The sequence below is a fragment of the Cyprinus carpio genome, chromosome A14 (assembly GCF_018340385.1).
Source record: "Cyprinus carpio isolate SPL01 chromosome A14, ASM1834038v1, whole genome shotgun sequence".
Taxonomy (NCBI): Eukaryota; Metazoa; Chordata; class Actinopteri; order Cypriniformes; family Cyprinidae; genus Cyprinus; species Cyprinus carpio.
In genome coordinates, this window is record NC_056585.1 from 7592616 (window position 1) to 7614384 (window position 21769).

The 21769-nt window shown below is 35.7% G+C and overlaps 1 protein-coding gene and 1 pseudogene across 1 annotated transcript; one reads left to right on the forward strand and one right to left on the reverse strand.

The window, feature by feature from the left end:
- The first annotated feature begins 1404 nt into the window (after nt 1–1404).
- On the forward strand, nt 1405–6415 carry LOC109065244 (annotated as a pseudogene).
- Nucleotides 6416–6523: 108 nt separating this feature from the next.
- On the reverse strand, nt 6524–19434 carry LOC109065253 (mucin-2-like). The gene is made up of 26 exons (XM_042770519.1): nt 19209–19434; nt 17731–17780; nt 17275–17395; nt 17096–17200; nt 14698–14730; nt 14548–14607; nt 14333–14380; nt 14157–14237; nt 13977–14057; nt 13537–13596; nt 13264–13320; nt 12819–13173; nt 12006–12769; nt 11815–11856; nt 11094–11153; nt 10597–10680; nt 10188–10238; nt 10066–10101; nt 9931–9981; nt 9641–9700; nt 9299–9322; nt 8153–8221; nt 8002–8052; nt 7526–7591; nt 7111–7213; nt 6524–6973 (listed from the first exon to the last, which is right to left on the reverse strand). Exons 2-26 carry the CDS (start codon nt 17738–17740, stop codon nt 6875–6877), a joined length of 2571 nt encoding a protein of 856 aa, XP_042626453.1. The 5' UTR covers nt 17741–17780; nt 19209–19434; the 3' UTR covers nt 6524–6874.
- Between the last annotated feature and the right edge of the window lie 2335 nt (nt 19435–21769).

Sequence of the window (21769 nt, forward strand, 5' to 3'; positions counted from 1 at the left end):
TTAATCCTCATCCAGAGCTGTAGGTGGCAGTAATGCTCAGCTGTTTCCACTGACAACAGTCATGCAGCAGCAGCATCTTGTGTCCATGCTGTGTTACTGGAGGAAAACTGTGCACGTGCAGCCATACAATCGTAATCCAGAGCTGTAGGTCTGCGTCTTACCCTTATGATGGCCAGAATGATGTCTAAGTTAGGCACCTTAGAAAGTTTCGAGACCACAGTGGCCAGAAGGCTGTCTAGAAAGCTCATTATGTTTGGAAATACAGTCATTTCTATTCGTTGACTCCATATTTTTATTGCTGTACATGTACCTAATTGTTCTAAATAGTTTACAGGGCTCAACACTAAGGATTTTTTCTACCTGACCGGTTGGAATAGAGTATCAGATTTTTACTTTCTCTAACTAAAAATAAATAATACAATTAATTAATTAATTAAAAACTAAAACTATATTATTTACATTGTTTTTGGCCCATGCCATATAAACCTATAATATTGTTAAGACAGCAAAATTGTGATACCAGTGAAATTTCACAATTCTCAATCCATTTACAATACCAAAGCATTTCAGGGGAAGGTGGCTATCAGAATTGCCTTCCAGGGGCTCACACCTTGGTGTGCTTCAACCTGTGGACTGAAAAAAAAAAAATAATAATAATAATAATAATTGGCCGCACCAGCAGTATAAAAGTGTCCCAATTCCACGGGAAAACCACAGACTTTACAACACTGACCGCTAGCCTAACTAATACAATCTAAACATTATCAAAGAAAGGTTAACAGTCAATAATAAAATAAGAACAAACAAAGGAATTACAAGCAATAGCACAAATAAACTCAATAGAACTAAAATATACAAATTAAATAAACAGTGCTTTAATTTTTTCAGGCAGGTATAATAGTAGTTGGTATAAATTAACTTCATTGTATAAATTACATATCCATTAATCTTTATTAACACTACTAAAGTGATTCAGTCAAAAACAGTCAGTGATTTTCTCTGTTGTTTGATTAACATTAATGACACAAACAGCAGCAGGTGTATTAGGCTGATGTCCCTTTAAGACCTCATGCACAGATCCAGTATATTGACACAATTTGACTTAATTTATCAAATGAACACAAGCCTTAGAAACCTCCACCGAGTGTGTCTAGTCTAGTCTGAACTGAGAGGATGAGTAGCTGAATTCAGTCACTATAAAATAATTTGACATAATAATGTGAATCTGTGAAAATATCTTGGAACTCTCCTGTTGATCCCACAAACTCTGATCTCTAGCGTTAGTTTGATCTGACGCTTCTGCGTGAGCTCTCGACCAATGATTCACCGGAGCTCCGCAAGCACCGCCTCCATCTCTGCCATGCTGCATGTTTCTTTAACCAAGAAAATTTCAGTGCAGTGTCTTTGTCTTTCTCAGGTTGACTATGGCGCTTTGCCTGTGGCTTATTGTGGTGGTCCCTGTGCTGCTGGACACAGGGGACAGTGGTGTTTTCCAGCCCCAGAGTGCCCTCAGTGACATGGAGTTTTCCAGTGTGAGCTCGTACCGTAGCCCTGGAAACACTGATCCTCACCCCAATAATAAGCTGCCCATCCTTCTGTGGTGGAGCTCCAATCTGTTCCCACACTTCCCAGGAGACACCGAGCGTGTGGACTGTGCCCACTCGTCCTGCCTGGTCACAAGCAACCATCCAGCTGGATCGCCGCTCGGCATCCATTATTTTCTACAGCACACACTTCCGAGCCTATGAGGCTCCTCTGCCACGTTTGGCCCATCAAACCTGGGCACTTTTCCACCAAGAGTCGCCCATGAATAACTACTTTTTGTCTGACAGTGTTGGAATCAGGCTGTTTAACTACACAGGCACGTTCAGGAGAGAGTCGGACTATCCGCTGACGTTGCAGTGGTTGCCCTCTCTGGATCATCTTCTGGAAGCACCGGCAGTCCCTCTGCAGGAGAAGAACCGCTGGAGACGGGCCGGTCTGGCCCCTGTGCTCTACATACAGTCCCACCGCTACGTTCAAGAGCTGATGAAATATATAGAGGTAATACAGGGATTCCCAAACATTTCTGTCAGCCAAACCCCTCAAAATAAAATATATACCTGAAATATCTCTGAGGAAGTTAATGTTTCAAATAATTTAACACATTCACAGTTCTCTAATGGTCACGTAGACATGCAGGTAAACAAATAAAATATATACATTTTTATTTTTAGTGTTAAAGAGTTACATTTCTATGATTTAGTTATTAGCTTAACTCACAAAACTTCTGCAGTTCTTACATTAAGCCCAGGTTGGCAAACCGTGGTGTAATATTTAATGCATTTTATGTCTTCTGTCTTTGTCTTTTTTATATCAATATGGTATTTTTAATGTAAGCTTAAAACAAGTCTGATTAAAAAAAAAGTAATCCAAAAGTTATCTTAAAAGTAGTTGAATTACTTTACCTAAAATGAGTCACTTAGATTACATTACTAATTACAGTTTCCATCATGTAATCTGTAATCAGTAACCTAAGTATTCTAACCCAGCTATGTGCATATATATATATATATATATATATATATACAGTACAGGTCAAAAGTTTGGAAACATTACTATTTTTAATGTTTTTGAAAGAGGTTCCTTCTGCTCATCAAGCCTGCATTTATTTGATCAAAAATACAGAAAAAAAAAATGTAATATTGTGATATATTGTTACAATTTAAAATAACTGTTTTTAAATTTATTATACTTTAAATTATCATTTATTTCTGTGATGCAAAAAAATTAAAAAAAAAAAAAAAAAAGAAGCTATGTTTTTAAAATATAAATATTTTGTAACAACAATATACACTGGTCAGTAATTTGGGGTCGGAAAATTCTTTTTTTTTTTTTTCTTTTTTTTAAATAAAAATCAATACTTTTATTCAGCAAGGATGTGTTAAATTGATAAAAAGTGATAGTAAAGAAAATATATTATTAGAATATATATTATTAGAATTTTTTTTTTCATTTTGAATAAATGGAGTTCTTTTTAACCTTTTATTCATCAAATATATTAGACAGCAGAACTGTTTCCAACACTCAATAAATCAGAATATTAGAATGATTTCTTAATGATCATGTGATAGACTGGATGTTACATGTGACACTGAAGGCTGGAGTAATGATGCTGAAAATTCAGCTTTGCATCACAGGAATAAATTAATTTTTTTTAAGTATATTAAAATATAAAACTATTATTTTAAGTTGTAATAAGATTTCACAATATTACTGTTTTAAATATAAAACTATGATCAATTCACAATATTACTGTTCTGCAGAAGAGACTTCTTTCAAAAACATTAAAAATAGTAATGTTTCCAAACTTTTGGTCTGTACTGTATATATATATATATATATATATATATATATATATATATATATATAATATATATATATATATATATATATATATATATATTCTTGTTCCTTCTCTTCAGTTTCATCTTTGACTGTGAAACATCGGGCTGGGCCTGTGTTGCCACCTTGTGGACAAATTAATCAGTGCAAAACAAATTCAGTGTGTAAGCTGCATGTACTGTACAGAGTGTCTGGCATGAAACTGAAGAGAAGGAACAAGAAGAAACTACTGGAGACACAACAACTATAGACGCCCTGTTGAATAGTACATGTGTGAAGGGACTGAGAAATAAACCGGTTTAAATGAGTGAAAAAATGAGTTTAAATGAGAGAAACATCACTGACACTGAACCAGGGTGAAACTTTGGTCAAGCACTTGTGATTGTGCACTCTATTAGTAGTTTATTTTGAAGGGCCATACACTCAGCTGTGCACACATGCAAAAAATTAAATATACTTTGGTCTTAATTAAACCAAAAATTTGTATTTATAATTTGTCTTCTTCTCAGATTGACTCGTATGGGAAGTGCCTTAATAACAAACCCCTGCCTGACTACCTGGAGGACACCAGCACAGCCACTGGTGAAGACAGACGCTTCATGAGTTTCGTCAGCCGTTATAAGTTCCACCTGGCCCTGGAGAACGGCCTGTGTCCCGACTACATGACAGCCCATGCACCAGGGCTGTGTGCCCATTTACAGGGGCTCGTCATTGGTGACCGACTGGCTGCCGAACAATCATTCTGCTATCCTCACTGACGAGTTTCACTCTCCACGGGAGCTGGCAGAGTTCATAAAGACTCTGGATCAAGATGACATGAAGTACTCGCGCTATCTGGAGTACAAAACGCCCAGCAAGATTACAAACCTGCGTCTGCTGGAGGGGCTGGAGAACAGAGAGTGGGGTGTCAATGACATTAGTAAACCAAACTACCTGAACGGGTTTGAGTGCTGGCAGTAGTGAAAGCGCACAGGAAGAACCCAAAACAGAACCCTCTGCCTCAACCAAAAATGGCCAGCAGCTCACACATGGGTTGCCCGCTGCCCAGTCCTGGATACGGACCTGTGGAAAGTATTGACCCAAATGATGGGTAAACAGCTTTCATTTATCACTTTTTGCTAATATATGTGCATTTCACTCTTAAATGCATTACTTTTTAGGTTAAAGGGGTCATAAACTGCATTTTTTTAAATGATTTTGCAATGTTCTCTGAGGTCCAATAATGTTAGCAAGATGTTAACATCAGAAAACATAATAATTTTGATGATGTGGGCTATTTTCTATCCTGTTTTTGACCCTCTCTGCAGAACAGTCTGTTTAGTGCATTCTACGATTGGCAAATTAAAATAATAAAAGGACGCTGCTGTGATGTTTTTAAGAAAACAACATCGGTCGTTTGGGTTGAAAATGTATAAATACTCAGTATATATCAAATCCGAAACAGACAATGCAATAGTGGTAATGGACACAATATATTGTTGGATGCAATATAGTCATCTTTTACTTTCAGCCTCTCTGAAAAGCCTGCGTCAAACGGTCTTGTTTAAAAATGAATCTGCAGTAAAGTAAAGCAAACAAACGATGATGCGATCTGGAGCTCATTCCTAATGCAAGTGGCACAACAGTGATTATAATCAGTGATTCTGTCTACACTGGATGTGGTGCAGAGCGACAACAAATCCCCGACTGTAAACATGAAAGAGATGACATGAACATGAAACATGAAAGAGAAATGGATTCGCAACATCGCTCACGTCCGATGTAGATACGGTGCTAGGATCACAAAGAAGGCAATTCAGAGACGGTGTTTTTTTCCAGCTCACACTACAGTGTCTTGGTATCCTCGGAGGATCTCTTAGGTTTTGTCGGAGTAATCCTGTCTTTGCATCTCTCCTCCTCCTTCTACATGCATTAATCAGTGGGCGGGGCTAAAGAGGCAGTAGAAGTAGGCACTGATTTTATTCTGCAGAGGCGGTCTTCAGTCGCACTATGATGTCATAATGTGACTTTTTTAGCGTGGTTTTTGATGTAAGCTTGCAGGATGTTTTATAGTGCGTTGACCTGTTATATATCAAAAGATCAAGGGAAATTTGATTTCTCAGTTCATTTAAATGTGTAGTGAATGTTGTGGAGTGAAACTGTGAGGTGTTTATTCTCAGCTGGCTCCAGAAGTGGTCACAGGACTACTGGCCGAGTCTGGATCAAGCAGAGGGTTTAGAGTCACTCATCAGAAACAATGTGTCAGATCCGTCCGTACTGTGGCAGCATATACAGAGCATCGCTGTGAGGAGAGCCAGAGGCCCATGAGATGATCCACCTGAGGGGACGTCACAGATCAAAACTTCCTCTGACAGCTCAAGACTGAAATATTTTTGGAACCCACGGCTGATGAGCTGTTCTTGAAATGCTACATTTTTGGAAATTTCCAGTCTAATCACTACAATCACATTATATTTAAACATGTCTTGTCAGTGTTATACATTCATAATGAATGTTCTTGAGCTGTATGTTATTCTGGAGGCTTGAGCGGATGTTGAATGTTCACAGCTCTCAATCATTCAGGCTTGCTTGCACCATCACAGAAGATATTGTGGATGGATATCACTGCAGTTATCGAGAACAAAGTTTCTTTGCATGATGGTCTTGAAGGGTGAATCTCAAGGTCAAATGTCACTACATAAATCAGAAGGAAAAGAAATACTGCATAAAGTAAAGCAGCCCCCTTTTTTTGGACCATTAAGGTTTTGGATAGTAATGTTATTTTAATGAGAGTTAAACACATTATACATCAAAAATATGTTGATTATGTGTCTGGATGATTTTACTTTTTTTATAATTGTTGATGCTTATTACAGCAATTTCCATTTTTAGTAGTTAAAAATGAGCATTTTTACACATGATGGGAACTAATTGGATGTTGGAACGAAGATTGTTTAGTCATAAAGTGTCACAATTGAAAGTTCTTTTTTTTTTTTTTTTTTTTATGAGCTGGACCTGTTCTTGAGTGGATCTCCTTCAAGACTCCTGGGACCCGTTTAGGTCTTGAATGTTTGTGAACCTCAGTATTTCTTATGCTATATTTATATTTTTTTTTATTGCATTTTTTTCTTGTATAACAAAACAATAAAAGGAGACCGACTTTATTGATGAGGATTTTTCTTTAATTGTGAATTTGCAGGATACATAGTTCCATAACAATGCTACTGAAACAGTAAAATTATTTCATTCAAATGGTTTCTGATGATTAAATAAAACAAAGATATTAATTCTTATTGTCTTGACTAAACATTTAATGCGGCAGAATCTAAAAAAAATGCCCTGCAACAAGCATTCCTAGCACAAGAAAACCTCTTAATGCACATATTTTGAAGGTATTCTGTCAGCGGTATCAAAGAGGAAAAGTAAGGAGGAATGTGTTTCGTGTCAGTAACAAGTCTAATTCCTATTCATTCAAGTTTGTCATACTGTTGAGGGATATTTCAAGCAGATCTTATAGCACATTGGAATAGCAGCTCTCACAATGGACCGTCCCACGGTGGAGAAACATGTTGTAGAGTAAATCCCCCATTGGTTTACTGCAAATACCACACTAGGGTGGGAGGAAAAAGAAATTCAATATATATTTTCATTAAAGCAGCAGGGTAGCATTTCACAAAGCATCCAGCACATTGTGCCCTACAAATTAGAGATAAAGAGTCCTTTGTGTGAGCGGATGTTGTTGCGTACCTTAAAGCAGGATGGGTGACAGGATATGTTCAGGTGCTCAATGGTGATTTTGGCGTCAGTTCCCACCATTTCTCCACAGTATGTACAGGGAGTCATCTCTCTTCTAAAAAAGACCAAATGAGGTCACTGTTTAGGGCTCATGTGACAAACTAAAAAAGAAACTTGCCCTTTGCTCACACTCATCACTGCTTGTGCAGTAAACGATATATACACACACTTAGAACAGACTATACAATCATATAAACATTTGCCCCAAAATGCATGCATGTGCATTTCTAAATACAGAATCAATCCTGATAAGTGTCCTTGTTTCTGGTGCTGCTTTCATATGTTATGTGAGATATATATATATATATATATAGTGTCCTTGTATATATATATATATATATATATATATATATATGTAACATGTTACCTGGAGTAATAGCTGGGGCTGCTGTAGTTGTAGTTAGAGGTTGTTGATGACACATAGTCAGAGCTGCTATAAAAAAAAAATATTAAAAAAAGAGACAGGACATTTTTGTGGTTGCAGATATAGTATTAATTATTAGATAAACAGATTTTTATTATTTGATGAGCGTATATGCATTTCTGCAGTTATTTTATGTCAGTTACAATAATAAAAAAAGAGGTGCAGGTCTGTCCTTCAGATCTTCATCAAGCATGCAAGGTTTATTTGGTGCACTGGCGCTTCACGTAATAGAGAGTCTATGCAGTTCACTGTCATGTTATTAATTCATTTGGATGCTGAATTTTTGGAATATTTGTACTACTTTTGTATGGTGTGTAAGCAGAGTCTTTGTTGAGTCAGTTGAGAACCGCTGATCTTACAGAGCAAATTCTGGTAAAACGGCAGAGAATCATTCTGAGAATATAATGCCTCCAGGTTACCTGCCATCAAGAGGCGAGTTATTCACATATTCCTTAACAAAGACGAAGCCCCTAAAAACAGAAAACCAAAGAGATCAGGCATTCAACAGAACAACACTTTCAGGTTAAAATAAACTAAAGGCTTTCACTGGAAGAACATCTTCCCACATACTTCTTGGAGTCGGATTCTGGTAACTTCTCCTGGACTGAACTCTGCACTGTTTTGATGCTGGTTTTGTAACTACAAGACAAAAATAGTCATCATGGTAGAAATCTTGTCTCAGACAACAAAACGTGTGAGTAGAAGGTTCTGCTGTACTTTTATGTTAATCATATACAGTTATGTTTGACTTTGGGGGACACAAGTTAATGGTGAAAATATAGAGACATGCAGCATTTTTTAAGTATTTGTTTTTGTCAAGGCACAACTCACAACAAAGAGTAACTCAAGACCTAAAGCAGGGCTATACTTATTTAGCTGTTGTCCTAGAAAACCTGCCCTATATCTTTTGCTCAAGCGCTCTGCTTTTTTAATTCTGAAATCAGATGCTAAACAGGAAAAGCTAGTTTAGTTCTTGAGACAAAGACATGAGTATAACATGATGGTTTGGCCTGAACGGACAGTTAAACGCTTGTTAACACTATTTTGAAAATAACTTTTTTTGGAAATATCAACAAGACTTTTTTTTTTTTATTAGAGAACATGAGGACTTCAAAGTGCCCCAAAAGTATGTAAATACAATATATATATAAGTTTGGGAAGTCAGATTTCTACAAATAGAGCAAAATGCTGGAAGTTAATATTAAACATTAAGCACAACTCAATATTTAATATTTTAATCAAATAATAAATCGTGTAATATTTTTATAAACATAGTTAATATATATACTAATGTGCAATAAAATATATATATAAAATTAAAATAAAATAAAATATATAAAAATTAATTAAAATAAAAAATAAAATATATAAATATATTTTTTATTTGTTCTAAAATTTTGGTTCAAAATTGGGTCAAATAATTTTATTATATTAAAAAATAATTTATTATTTTCCCCACACACTAATATTTTTATTTAGAAACATAAGAAACAGAATCTTATAGAATCACAAACGAACTCATGTTTACTAAATTTCGTATGTAAACATTCTGTTAAGAATATTTTTAAACAAAATGTGTTGACAGTTATGACACATATCCCCATCTTCATTAATCTCATAATCGCAAGTAGGAATAGTGGATTTTGCTTGAATTATTGTTTTACTTATTAAAGGCTTTGTATATGAAATGAACACTCACAGAACAGCAGCACTTACGTTTCCATGTTAGTCTCCCAGTCCCTGTGAAAACAAACAGATGTGGCTTTTAAAAGGGATCCGCTGAGCTGAAGACACACACGTGTGAAAGTGCGGTTGATGCTGTGTGAGAGCTGATGTGCAGCTCAGGTGGAGTTTTAGGGTTGGCTTTGACTCAAACTACCTCGCTACTTCCTCCTCCGGGACATTAACTCATTATGTTATTGACCTTTCATAGCAAAGATCTCTGTGCAAACGATACGAACCAACACAGACAGGTCCAGGCGTTGGCTCAAGAAATGAGCTGTGCTAATAAAAACCAGCTTTTGAAGAAATAAACAGTTATATGCAGTATTCAATTACCTTTTAGGATCAAATGAAATGTCATCTTCAGTCAAGGAAACCAAAACATCTGCTGGCACACTATCAATTAAAAACAAAATATCTGGATTAATATTACCGTTTAATCAAATGCACTGTATAAAAAGACAATAGTATATTATGTTTATATTATAATTTCTTTATTATTATGTTACAAAATTATCATAATGATAATGTAAATTAAATTGAATATTACATTAAATTAAATCAACATTTTAAATTATCATATTAAATTAACAGTCAGGTCCACGTAAATTCATTGATATACTCACTCAGCAACCAAATCCACAGGATGCTGAAAATGATTGAATGTATCCATGGATCTGAAAATTTAAATGTACACTGTTGTGACAAACTGTATCATAATTTTAGCAAATCGAGCCTGATAAATGAATCTGCACATTTACCTCGAGTCCGGTTTAGGAGGACTGTACCAGTGAGGGCTGTGTGAGACACAAGCAGACAGAGAGTGAGGCGCTGTGTTCACATATGATTGTTAAACATTGAGAAGTTCAGTCAGAATCATCACCTCTTTGTGGGCTCACTCGATGCTGCTATTGGATCAAACTCATCATCTAAGCTGAAAAAAATAAATCACACTAATCTTAGAAGCATGCAGAAGTGGACCTGATGCGACTGTTAAAAAAGGTTTATTGTGCTGCAGACAAAGCACTGTTTTTGAAATGAAAAAGAAGTAGATTAAAACTTTACTGCACATGAAGGATATAACTTGTCAATGCATGTTAAAATTAAACTAAAATCTTGATATTTTAAGAAAGAAAGATGAAATATGAAACTATTAGTTACACTTCAAAACCTAAGTGAAGTCTTCGTGGTTTTCTGAGCTTCTTTTTGCTAATCTGTCTAAGCTACTGCATGTATATTCTTCAAAACTAAGAAATGAATGAAGAAAGAACAAGACGAGGGGAAAAACTCACCTGGTGGTAGCAGTACTGAAGGGAATGAGATCATCTGCGAGCAGGTCCAGAGTTTTATGTGTCTTCTTCGTCTGAGGCACAGAACTAGAGGGGACACATGCAGATCATTTAACATTTCACATTTTTACAGTAGCATTTGTGTAAGACTGTAAACATTTTATTTGTGTAAATAAAGTGTTGTTAAACTGCATTGTGCCATCTCAGGCTAAATGAACATGTTGTAATATACTGTATAATTAAGATAACAGGATTTACTTGTTTTACAGTTTAATTTGGCATCACAAGCCCTGTGCTCAAAGTGAACTATATAGTTTGCTGACTTTGGGACACAACTTTTATATAAGTTTGTGCTCAGAATCATGGTTTATGTCATTTTGTACACGCTTATGATGCATCAATTTTACAGAATGACCACAGCCTCTGTCTTGCATGTTACTCTCCTCCGGGGATCAAAAATAATTGGAATAATTATCATATGTGCATACAGCCTCTCTCACCTGCTGTCTGTGAGCAGATCCTGACTGAGAAGATCTACTCCCGGATCCGCTTGGCCAGAACTGCAGGACAAAGAAATACAGTAAATGGATTAAGATCAAAACTGTCTCAGATGGAGCTCTCCTGTCCTCTTGTGGTCTGTTACAAAACAGCATGTTTTAAAATGTTCTTTAAAGTCTCGCCAATCAGCAGACTTATTTCTACTTAATAGTCATCCACCTAATATTTGATTATGTGGGTTCGACCCTGTCACAGTAAGTTTGGTCACTGTGCTCCGAAAAAAGAAAAGAAAGGAGGTCACACAGCATTAAAATAACACCAAGGTGAGTAACTAATGACTGAATTGACATTTTCGTTTGAACCATAAAAAAACATAATGTTTATAGGATAAATAAACTAAAGCAGAAGACAATATTTCACTGATTATGTTAATTCACTGGTTTGCATGAATGTTATTGGTATTTCTACAGTTGTCAGTGTGTGCATATAGTTTATGTCTGAGGCTGTATGAATCTGACAAGTTTGTTTGGGACTGTATTGAACTATCACATGGCAATAAATGCAATAAATCCACATGATAGTGAGGTCAGATAAACTGCTCTAAAAATACTCTAAACTCATTAATACTGTATGAAACCCCTTTACACACGGATGGCACTGAGATTAATGAAGATAATCTTTATATGACGGATGCTATTATGCATGAATCAGATCATCTTGTACCTGGCAGGCTCTGTGCTGAAGGATATCAGGGTGTCAGACAGGCTGAAAAGGATAACAACATGAAGAAAATGTATCAGTATAATGTAGTGCTAAAGAGTACCACAGATACAAAGTGCAAAAAGGCTATTTAACCAACATCAGACATGCAATTACTCACATTTCTGTTAAATATGAACATTAATAGAGCAAACCTTTTCTCTGGAACTGGTTCAGACTTGGATTCGGGTGCTGGTTTGGGTTGAGTTGCAGATTTAGTTTCAGTTGCTGTTTTAGTTTCAACTGGTTTAGGCTCTGGTGTGGGTTTAGGATCAGTTTTTGTTATAGTTTGTGTGAAGGTTTTAGTTTCAACTGATTTAGTTTCAGTTGCTGTTTTAGTTTCAACTGGTTTAGGCTCTGGTGTGGGTTTAGGATCAGTTTTTGTTATAGTTTGTGTGAAGGTTTTAGTTTCAGTTGCTGTTTTAGTTTCAATTGCTGGTTTAGGTTCGGCTGTTGTTGTAGGTTTAGTTTCAACTGGTTTAGGCTCTGCTGTGGGTTTAGGATCAGTTGATGTTATAGTTTTTGTGAAAGTTTTAGTTTCAACTGATTTAGTTTCAGTTGCTGTTTTAGTTTCAACTGGTTTAGGTTCGGTTGTTGTTGTAGGTTTAGTTTCAACTGGTTTAATTTCTGATGTGGGTTTAGGATCACTCGCTACTGTAGTCTGTGTTTTAGGTTTAGTTTCAGCCACTAATTTAGGATCAGTTGCTGTTGTAGTTTGTGTTGTAGGTTTAGTTTCTGTTTTAGTTTCAGTTGCTGTTTTAGTTTCAATTGCTGGTTTAAATTCAGTTGTTACAGGTTTAGCTTCAACTGGTTTAGGTTCTGTTACTGTTGTAGTTTGTGTGGTAGGTTTAGTTTCAACTGGTTTAGGCTCTGGTGTGGGTTTAGGATCAGTTGCTGTTGTAGTCTGTGTTATAGGTTTAGTGTTTGTGTGTTATTTAGTTTGTTGTTGTTTTTGTTTTTGTTTGTGTTTTAGTTTTAGTATATGGTTCTGGTTTAGGTTCAGCTGTTGTTGTAGTTTCAGCTGCAGGTTTAGGTTGTGAAGCTGATTTAAACTCAGATGCTGTTTTAGGCTGTGTTGCGTTTTCTAGCACTGGTTTAGATTCTGATGTGTTCGATTCGGTTATTTTAGTTTGTGTTGTAGGTTTAGTTTCAGCCACTGGCTTAGTTTCAGGTGCTGGTTTAGAGCCTATTGTGGGTTTGGGTTCAATTGTTGTTTTTGTTTCAGATGCAGGTTTAGTCTCAGGTGTAGGCTTAGGTGCAGATTTAGTCTCAGGTGCTGCTGGCTGGACCTCCTTCACCACTGGTTCAGTGTTTGAATTAACACTGTAAATGCAATAAAATTACAATTGAAACAGTGTTAAACAAGAACTAGGAGCTTGAATGTGTATAATTGACAGATGTTGTGTAGTTTACCTTTGCACAGGCACAGACTTAACAGATGCTGTAGTGTCATAATCACTGATATCTACCCTACAAACCACATACACATGCAAAATAGGATGAGGATAATGGTATTAACAAATTTTGTTTAGTTTGTTATGGTGGGACATTTGAACTTATTGCTGTTTTTTTTTTTTTTTTTTATGGAAGCAGATGCACATAATGATAGGTGAGTAAAGCTGAATCTGTGCCATACCATCAACTGTGCCACTTCACCTGTTTACTTTTGTCAGTGTGTGCTGGTACCTTTTGGCAACAAAGGAAGAAGTGCTGATATCAGCAGGGCTGTCAGGCTTCTCTGTAGATCTGGAAATATTAGACGGGATATTCATTCATCTTAATATATTAATAATGGTACAGAGGAAGAGTAACTCCTCTGTTACATCACATTCAAACTTGAAATGACTTATAAGAGTTTAGGATGAGCTATCAGCTTGGTGGAATTAAAGGTGTGTGACCTGCATTGATTACCAAGCTTTGATGACTGATGAGTGATACAGTGGCGATACACTCAGAAAATGAAAAGCGAGAGATACACGTTTTTATCTTATTTAACTCTAAAGCATTGATATTAGTATCTTAAAGGTAATTATTATTAACTAATATATATGGCAGTACCTTGGTATTACCATGGTATAATTATTTTTCAGAAACTTCAAAAGTTATATTTTCAACAAAACACTTACCCGTATTTCTTTGCAGCTGACATTACGTATGAGCGTCGATTTGGTGCCGAGGCCTTCAGCACAGTGCTGGCTGCCTCTGTCCTACACACACACACACACACGCAAAGGAAAGGCCATTTTATGAAGAGGAACATGAGGTTAATCCTTGGATTAATCAGTCTGTGGAGTGTGGTCTCTCACCTCTTTTCCATTTCGTCTGGACTCAGAGTTGGTTCAGACTGCACTGTCTTTTCACTGCTGGACCGAATTGTGTGGGGGGCTCTGGGAGAAGAATATTAATGGAAATAAACATAATTAAGATCAAATGCTTTATATGCGTGACCTACATGCTTGAATAATGTTTTCGGCTAACTTACATTTTCTTGTAACTCTCAGATGGCTTTTTGTTGAAGTTATTTATTCCACTAAGGGAGGAGAGACAAATAGCATACTATTAAAACTGATTCATCTGTTATTAACAATTACAAATTATATATTAGAAATGGTTTATATTCATTTAATGGAATTTATTTCATGGTGTTCTAATGTTTATAGAACTAGTAAGGTTTCTGATCCTTCAGAATCTTCTTACGCATATCCATTGGTGGATGAAGTTGATGTTGGCTTGGAATCAGTTTTTGTGAATACCCCTCTGCAAAAGTAAATTATCACATATGAAGGAAAGTCATGCAAAGGCAGTGTTGATAAAGATAACTTTTGATTGGCCGAGCATTCTCATTACCTGATTAAGTATCCAGATGTAGGTGTTTTTGGTCTGTGAATTTAAAAATGAAATACTTTAGACATTTTAACAAGTAAAAAGACACATTATAGGGTTTACAGAACTCCTTGACACGCTTAAAAATAAAGGTTCTTTATTGGCATTGATGATTCAATGAATAATCTTTAACATCCATAGAGCCTCTCCACTGTGCAAAAGTTTCTTTTAGTGAGAAAGGGTTCTCTAGTTGATTAAAATTTGGGTTCTTTTATGGCATCACTGTGAAAATCCCTTTTGAAACTTTATTTTTAGGAGTTTAGCCTGTATATTACATGTTTATTGACCATATTCCCTCCTATTTTCTACAAGCCATATCTCCTACATTTCTTCTGTCACTCATACAGTATTAGGAATCTCCACTGCTTAAGCACATCATCTTATAATAACAGACTATTTCAGATCAGTTTCCTTCCTCATGTCTATTGAAAAAACACTTTTTTCACTTCTCATAGAACAACCAGCTAGGCAACAATCAGTCGAGCTTCAAAAGCAGACATTCAACAGAAACGTTGCTATCAGTCAGCAAAACCATGCATTTGACGAAAATGTCCTCTCAATCATTCATCCTCATTCTGCTGTATCATTCTCTAGCCTTCAACACAGTAATTCACCAGATCCTCCTGTCCACCTTATTGTTCCCAGAAATGCACTCCAGTTGTTTGAGTTTTAGTTTACAGATGGATTATTCATGGTGTTTTGGTGTCAACTGCTGGTGTACCTCAGGGTTTGGTTATTGGTCCTTTCCACTTTCTGAAATTAACAACTTTTATATGACCTATCATCCAGAAACATTAATTTTCCTTCCACTTCCACTTACAAATTGTACTCCATTTTTTGTTATTGTTTTGTTGTTATTTTTGTAATTTACAATATTAATTTCAGGTAATTTAAGGTAATATTAGTTTTATTTTAGTTTTTTTTCTAACTCGTTTATCACGTTGATTTATAATCTTATGCCGAATTGATATAAAAATTGAAAAAGTAAGAAAATATATTCCATTCGTTGTAATTAACAACATGAAGTGCATTAAACATTACATTAATATAATGAATTTTTAGTAGTGGATTGCACAGGAACTGCAAGGGGTTCGAGAGTTTAATGAAAAGCTAATAATTAAATCATAAAAATGAAACACTTGCTAAAAAATTTTTATATTTTATTTGTTTACCTGGATGTCATGTGACCATTAGCCAACATCAGAGAACCGTGAACATGCAAATCTATATTTTAAAATCTCACAAATATGACACAAATATTTATTTTAAAATCTCAGGGGTACTTCAAGTAAATTTGTTAAGTAAAAGAGGTTCAGATGGCAGAAAAGTTTGGGAATGCCTGCATTACATGTAAATAAGAAATAACGTGAATTTGTACAATTTAATATGTTTTAAATACAAAAGCCTTCCAAAATAATACATAATAAATAAATAAATGAAATAATAGGAAAATAAAGGAATAAATGACTTGATAAAACAAATATAATTCATTTGCAATAAAATTGAATCCTGCATTACCTTTTTTCTTTATTATTTTTCTGTATTTATTTTACTTTTTATTCACTTATTCTTTCATTTATTTTTTAAATTAATTTTATATTTATTTTTATGCATTCATTTTTATATTGATTTATTTCCATGTGTATTTATTTATTTATTAGTTTATTTATTTTTTCCTTTTGTACAACATTTTTTGTGTGTTTGTTTATTTATTAGTTTATTTATTTTTTCCTGTCAGCTCTAACTAAGCCATAGGAGTTTATTATTGTGATGAGGCAGATCGACTGGAGAGTTATGCTGAATTATTTTATAGCCAGCACGGTTGTCCAGAAATAGAAGCATAAAGCTGAATCCAGCAACTTGTGTGACCTTTCCTCACAGCATCATCATCATGCCCAGAATCATCACCAACATTGTCAGATTCTGGGTTGATGACACCCAATGGATGGTAGGTTTCTACACTAATGCCAGTCCAGCAATTTAACACATCACCATTCAGCAAGGTTCACAAAAGATAAATCCATCCAGGTCTTCCAGAAAGTTGGGGATAGTGTTTGACCACCATCTAAACTTCTCAGATCACATCACCAAGGACAACCAGTCATGCAGCTGTTGTTTTGTTTTGTTTTTTTAATGCTGCACATCTCCTTATCTCCTCTTCTGTCATTTCTACACTGAACTATCTGAAAATGAGTCAAAACGCAGTGGTGTGTTAGGTCTTCAATGAACCCATAAGAACACTGCACAGTACACAAATGACGCTTCACCGTGCTCTACTACCATTTTCCACATTTGCAGCTCACTTTGGCCTGCTAAATGAATAAATGTAAAAGTAGACCTCATGGAGAGTAATAATGCATACTTGTCTGTGTCGGGTCTGGGCTGGGGCTCATTGGCCGTGGGTGAGGAAACAGTACTTGTTTCTTCAAACACACCATTTGAGCGCTTCGCTCGCACTTCAGTGATCCTACAAAAGAACATGTTAGAAAACTGTACTATGAACTTTTAACTTTAAGATTTGTTATAATATTTATTTCTCACCACGGTTTCTGCTCCTCCTCTTTCTCAAGATTTTCTTGCTCTCGTCTCTGTATCCAGCTGTTGTCTCCTTTCAGAGCGGTGCGGACCTTTGTGGTCCGCAAAACCGACTGTCTGTCCGCCTCTGAAATCAAGACAGTCCAGAGCTTATCATGCACAAGCATAAAAAACACATTTTGATATCACGACATTGAGCCAAAAGTTGATTGCATCAGTGGTAACACTTATATGAGACAAAGTGATGAGTATTTAGAATAAAAAAAAAAAAAAAAAAAAAAAAAAACAAGTCTGAAAGTTGAGCAATGTGTGACATGTGGCACGACAGGATGTGATGCTGTGACGCAGGACATCATTGTTTTGTTGAGTGGAATTCCATAAATTAATAGCTCTGACTTCTGCACAGACACTGACAGTTTGACTCACGAGAGACACATTGAAACATTGGTTATTGGAACTTACCTTTGGACATTCTTTAGTCAAAAAGTTCTAAAAACCGCTTCAAAAGACACCTGGATTAAAAAAAGAGGTCAGGCATTAAAAAACACGAAAGTAAACATTTGTATTCATTTTATTTATTGTTTTTTTTTCATTTACATGGTAACATTTTTGTCAAAATAGAAAACACTGACAATGCAACAAATGTGCACTAAAATGTAATGATAGAAGAAATTTTTCTTGAGCATCAAGTCAGCATATTAGAATGATTTCTGAAAGATCATGACACTGAAAAAAATTTAACAATATTTCGCAATATTACTGATAACACCAGACTTTTAATTAATTAGTTGATTATTATGAATTCATTGAATTGTTTTATTGCTGGATGCACTGCATTTTTTAAAAGCAATAATCACTAAATATAAAGTGAATTACATGCCACAAATGATAAATTGTAGGTTCACAAAGGTGACAAATTGTCAGCAGGCTAAACTACCACAATATATATTTCTCATTATGAGACTGCCGAACAAAAAATGTTACACAACTTCCCTTTGAAAAAAAAAAAATCATTTAGGAAATTCTTCAAGAAACTGACAGATTTATTCCATCCAACACTGAAAACAGGGAAGTTGGAGAGTCATGCTGATGGCATGCTAGCATGGTTTCAGTTACATAAGTCAAATTACTTGAATGATTCATTTCTTTACGCCCATAAATCATTCATATTTCTCTTCCTTTAGTTCAAACTAAGGTACAGATCCTAGGATACACATCTGTAACTCTGAACCATCAAACAAGATTCATGGCTTTATTTTCTAAACCTTGTAGAAGAGCCTGTCCATCCAGGCAGAAAACACACACACACACACACACACACACACACACACAATCTGACAATGACAAAATCTAAAAACCTGATCATTCATTATGTCCCTTACGTTTATGTCCTGAACATTAGCCTACAGTACCAATTTTCTATATTAGTATTAACACTACATTATTATTTCAAGACGCACTGGAGTTTAAATTCAACCACCCTTAGTTCGCCTGAACAATGTGCCTTCTAATGATCAACGACGTAAAAGAAACCATGATATACAATGTCCAAATTCAAGCTTCATGTCTACATGTGACATATGGCTTATTACTAGTAAATTAATTCTCTAAAGTAAAGTCCATAAAGCCAAAGTCGCTCCCACAGTCCTCATTGCACCATAGTGACACAAAACGACCTTCGAGAGTCAACAGAGCTTGTGCAAGACCAGACACGCTTGAACGGTGACTGTGACAGTGACCGAGTGAAAGCCAAATCAAAGATATGAAGGCAAAAACACTTTCACTCTGCTGTATATCAGGCATTACAGATGAAAGCAGCAGATATATAAGAAACTGAAATATAAAACTCATCAATAAGTAGTTGCCAACCCCAAATATTCTCAGAACACATTAGAAATGAGCAGTTTGTAAAGTTTTCTCAAAAGAAACAGATGACCTACCTTATTAATGTCAGATGTACTGAACAGTGCTGGTGATTTCGGCTGACTGATTGTGAGTTCAGTCAATAAACACACACATTCACACACATTCAGGGGAGGTGTTCACTGACAGCTCTCTCCTCCAGCGAGCAGGGAAGGGTGTGGGCACAGACCCGCTCAGCCAGTCGGGTAGGCCAGGCCAACCAAACCTATAGGTGTGTACCTCTGTGTGTGTGTGTCATGTTTTGGCTGCAATGGGAGGTGAGATACTCTCCCACCTTTATTTGTTGAATTCTACTGATTCTACTATTATAGCCCAAATTCAAACAAATCAGCACCAGTTACTGGAAGTGATGTCACATCAAATCTGAACTGGTTGAATTGAGATATCTGCCTCCTGCGTGACTCAAAGACAGAAGTCCACACAGATACCGGTGTCCAGAGGGACGGTGCGAGCTCATAAGGTGTGCCTGTGGGACTGTTCCAGAAAAGCCTCCAAAAATAACAGCTTACTACATACATTCAATGATGAATAAAAAAAAAAAAAAAACGTAAATCCCTGAAAAATCTACTTTAAAAAATGTATCTTTGTATTCATGATTCAGAAGTCTTTGGAAAACATTTTTGACAAAAGTTTGGATTTAATAACCTTGTAGCAAACGATTATTTTTTTTTTTAAGCAAATTAAAAAAAAAAAAAAAAAAAAATTAAACCAAACACCTTGCCTGCACCACACTGACTAATTTTGGTGGACATAATGGCTTTTCAAATATGAATATTTTCAAACAAAACTGCTTTGAAATATGTTTTTAAAATACTGCGCTTACATTTTTGTTTTTGTTTTGTTTTTTGAGAGTGTTTTAACAGCTTGGCATAAAAAAGCAAATTTCTAATTATTAAAAATTCCAATTTTGAATTAGAAATTTGTCATAAAATGTGTATTCACGTCATTGTATTTATAAACATGCATTTTCATAATGAATAGACCCAGATAAAAACAGCAAATTTTTATATTTATTTTCTAAAGCTTTGAATTGTGATAGATCTGATCGATTTACACTGAATGAAAAACTCACACGCTGTAGACTTTCTAAAGTAATGCCTATTAACTGCTTACATAAACTTGTCAATGATAACTCAGTGTTCAGTGGAGGTGAACAGATGAGTCAGCGCCTCCAAATAAAGACTGTGGGACTGATCCAAACCACACTGTTTAAAACAAGCGAGGTGTGTCCAGTCTCTAGGATACTCACTTACCCAATGACCAGCATTCTGCTGTCCTCAGACACACTCACACCCCTGTGAACACGAGAGAAAGCTAACAGGCCTGATGTGGTTTCGCCATGGGTTACACCTACTGCTACGGGACAGGAACGGGTTTGACGACTGAGTCACAGCGATAGTGATTCATATCTGTGAGAGAATCTCAGCCATCTGAACAACTCCCCCACCTCCCATCCAACGCCTGCTGGAGGAATTGCAAAAACGCATCATTAGTGAAACATTGCTGTCATATGTCTTTTGTGCAAGATAAGAACTAATTAGATGGCCAGCTTGACATAATAATAGTTATATTCATATGTGATTGAAGTTGTAAAGGAGGTTGAAGTGGGCAAAGAAAAGATCATTTAATAGGAGATTGTTTATTCAGAGAGAGATGGATCATATCTCATTATGACTATATTATCTATAATTACATTCTTCGGAAAATAGAATTTTGTTAACAGTCTTTCCAACATCTTACCAATACTTAAAGGGATAGTTCATCCAAAACTGAAAATGTGATGTTTATCTGCTTACCCCCAGGGCATCCAAGATGTAGGTGACTTTGTTTCTTCAGTAGAACACAAATGATGATTTTTAACTCCAACCGTTGCAGTCTGTCAGTCATATAATGTAAGTGGATGGGAATCATGGCTTTGGGAGTCAAAAAACATACACAAGTAGAACTAAATTGAAGATTTTTGATCGTGACGATACATTAATGTGTAAAGACACAAAATTTATATTGTTTTTTTACTTCTGATTTTCACTGCAATGTCTGAATTGTCCTGAGCGGGTTCGCGTCTTCTTCTTGCTTTACCATTGACACTCCTGATTGAGATTGTAGATAGAGTGTCAATGGTCCATTTGAGAGATAGGTGGCAGCAATGCACTTATAAGTCTGCGATCCATCGTAAATCAAGAAGAAGATGCATCACCTGCTGGCTGTTGAGAACACGCTCAGGACAGTTCGGTAAAAAAACAATATAAATACTGTTGAGTTTCTTTCACAGGTCGATCGTTTTGTGTCTTTATACATTAATGTATCGTCACGAGCCGCATGGTTTAATTTGGTTTTGTTTGTGTATGTTTTATGTCTCAAAGCCGGGATTCCTATCCACTTACATTATATGACTGACAGACTGCAATGGTTTGAGTTAAAAATCTTGGTTTGTGTTCTCCTGAAGAAACAAAGTCACCTACATCTTGGATGCCCTGAGGGTAAGCAGATAAACATCACATTCTAATTTTTGGGTGAACTATCCCTTTAATAGTAATTGATTGCAATTTTATTGTAATTTTGTAAAATTTTCTTTTTT

What these genes read in the sequence shown, in the direction of transcription:
- LOC109065253 (XM_042770519.1), bottom strand. An exon ending in TCTGAGAGTTACAAGAAAAT is followed by an intron (nt 14,238 to 14,332) that starts GTAAGTTAGCCG and finishes TTCTTCTCCCAG; the next exon opens with AGCCCCCCACACAATTCGGT. An exon ending in TTCAGCACAGAGCCTGCCAG is followed by an intron (nt 11,154 to 11,814) that starts GTACAAGATGAT and finishes TTTGTCCTGCAG; the next exon opens with TTCTGGCCAAGCGGATCCGG.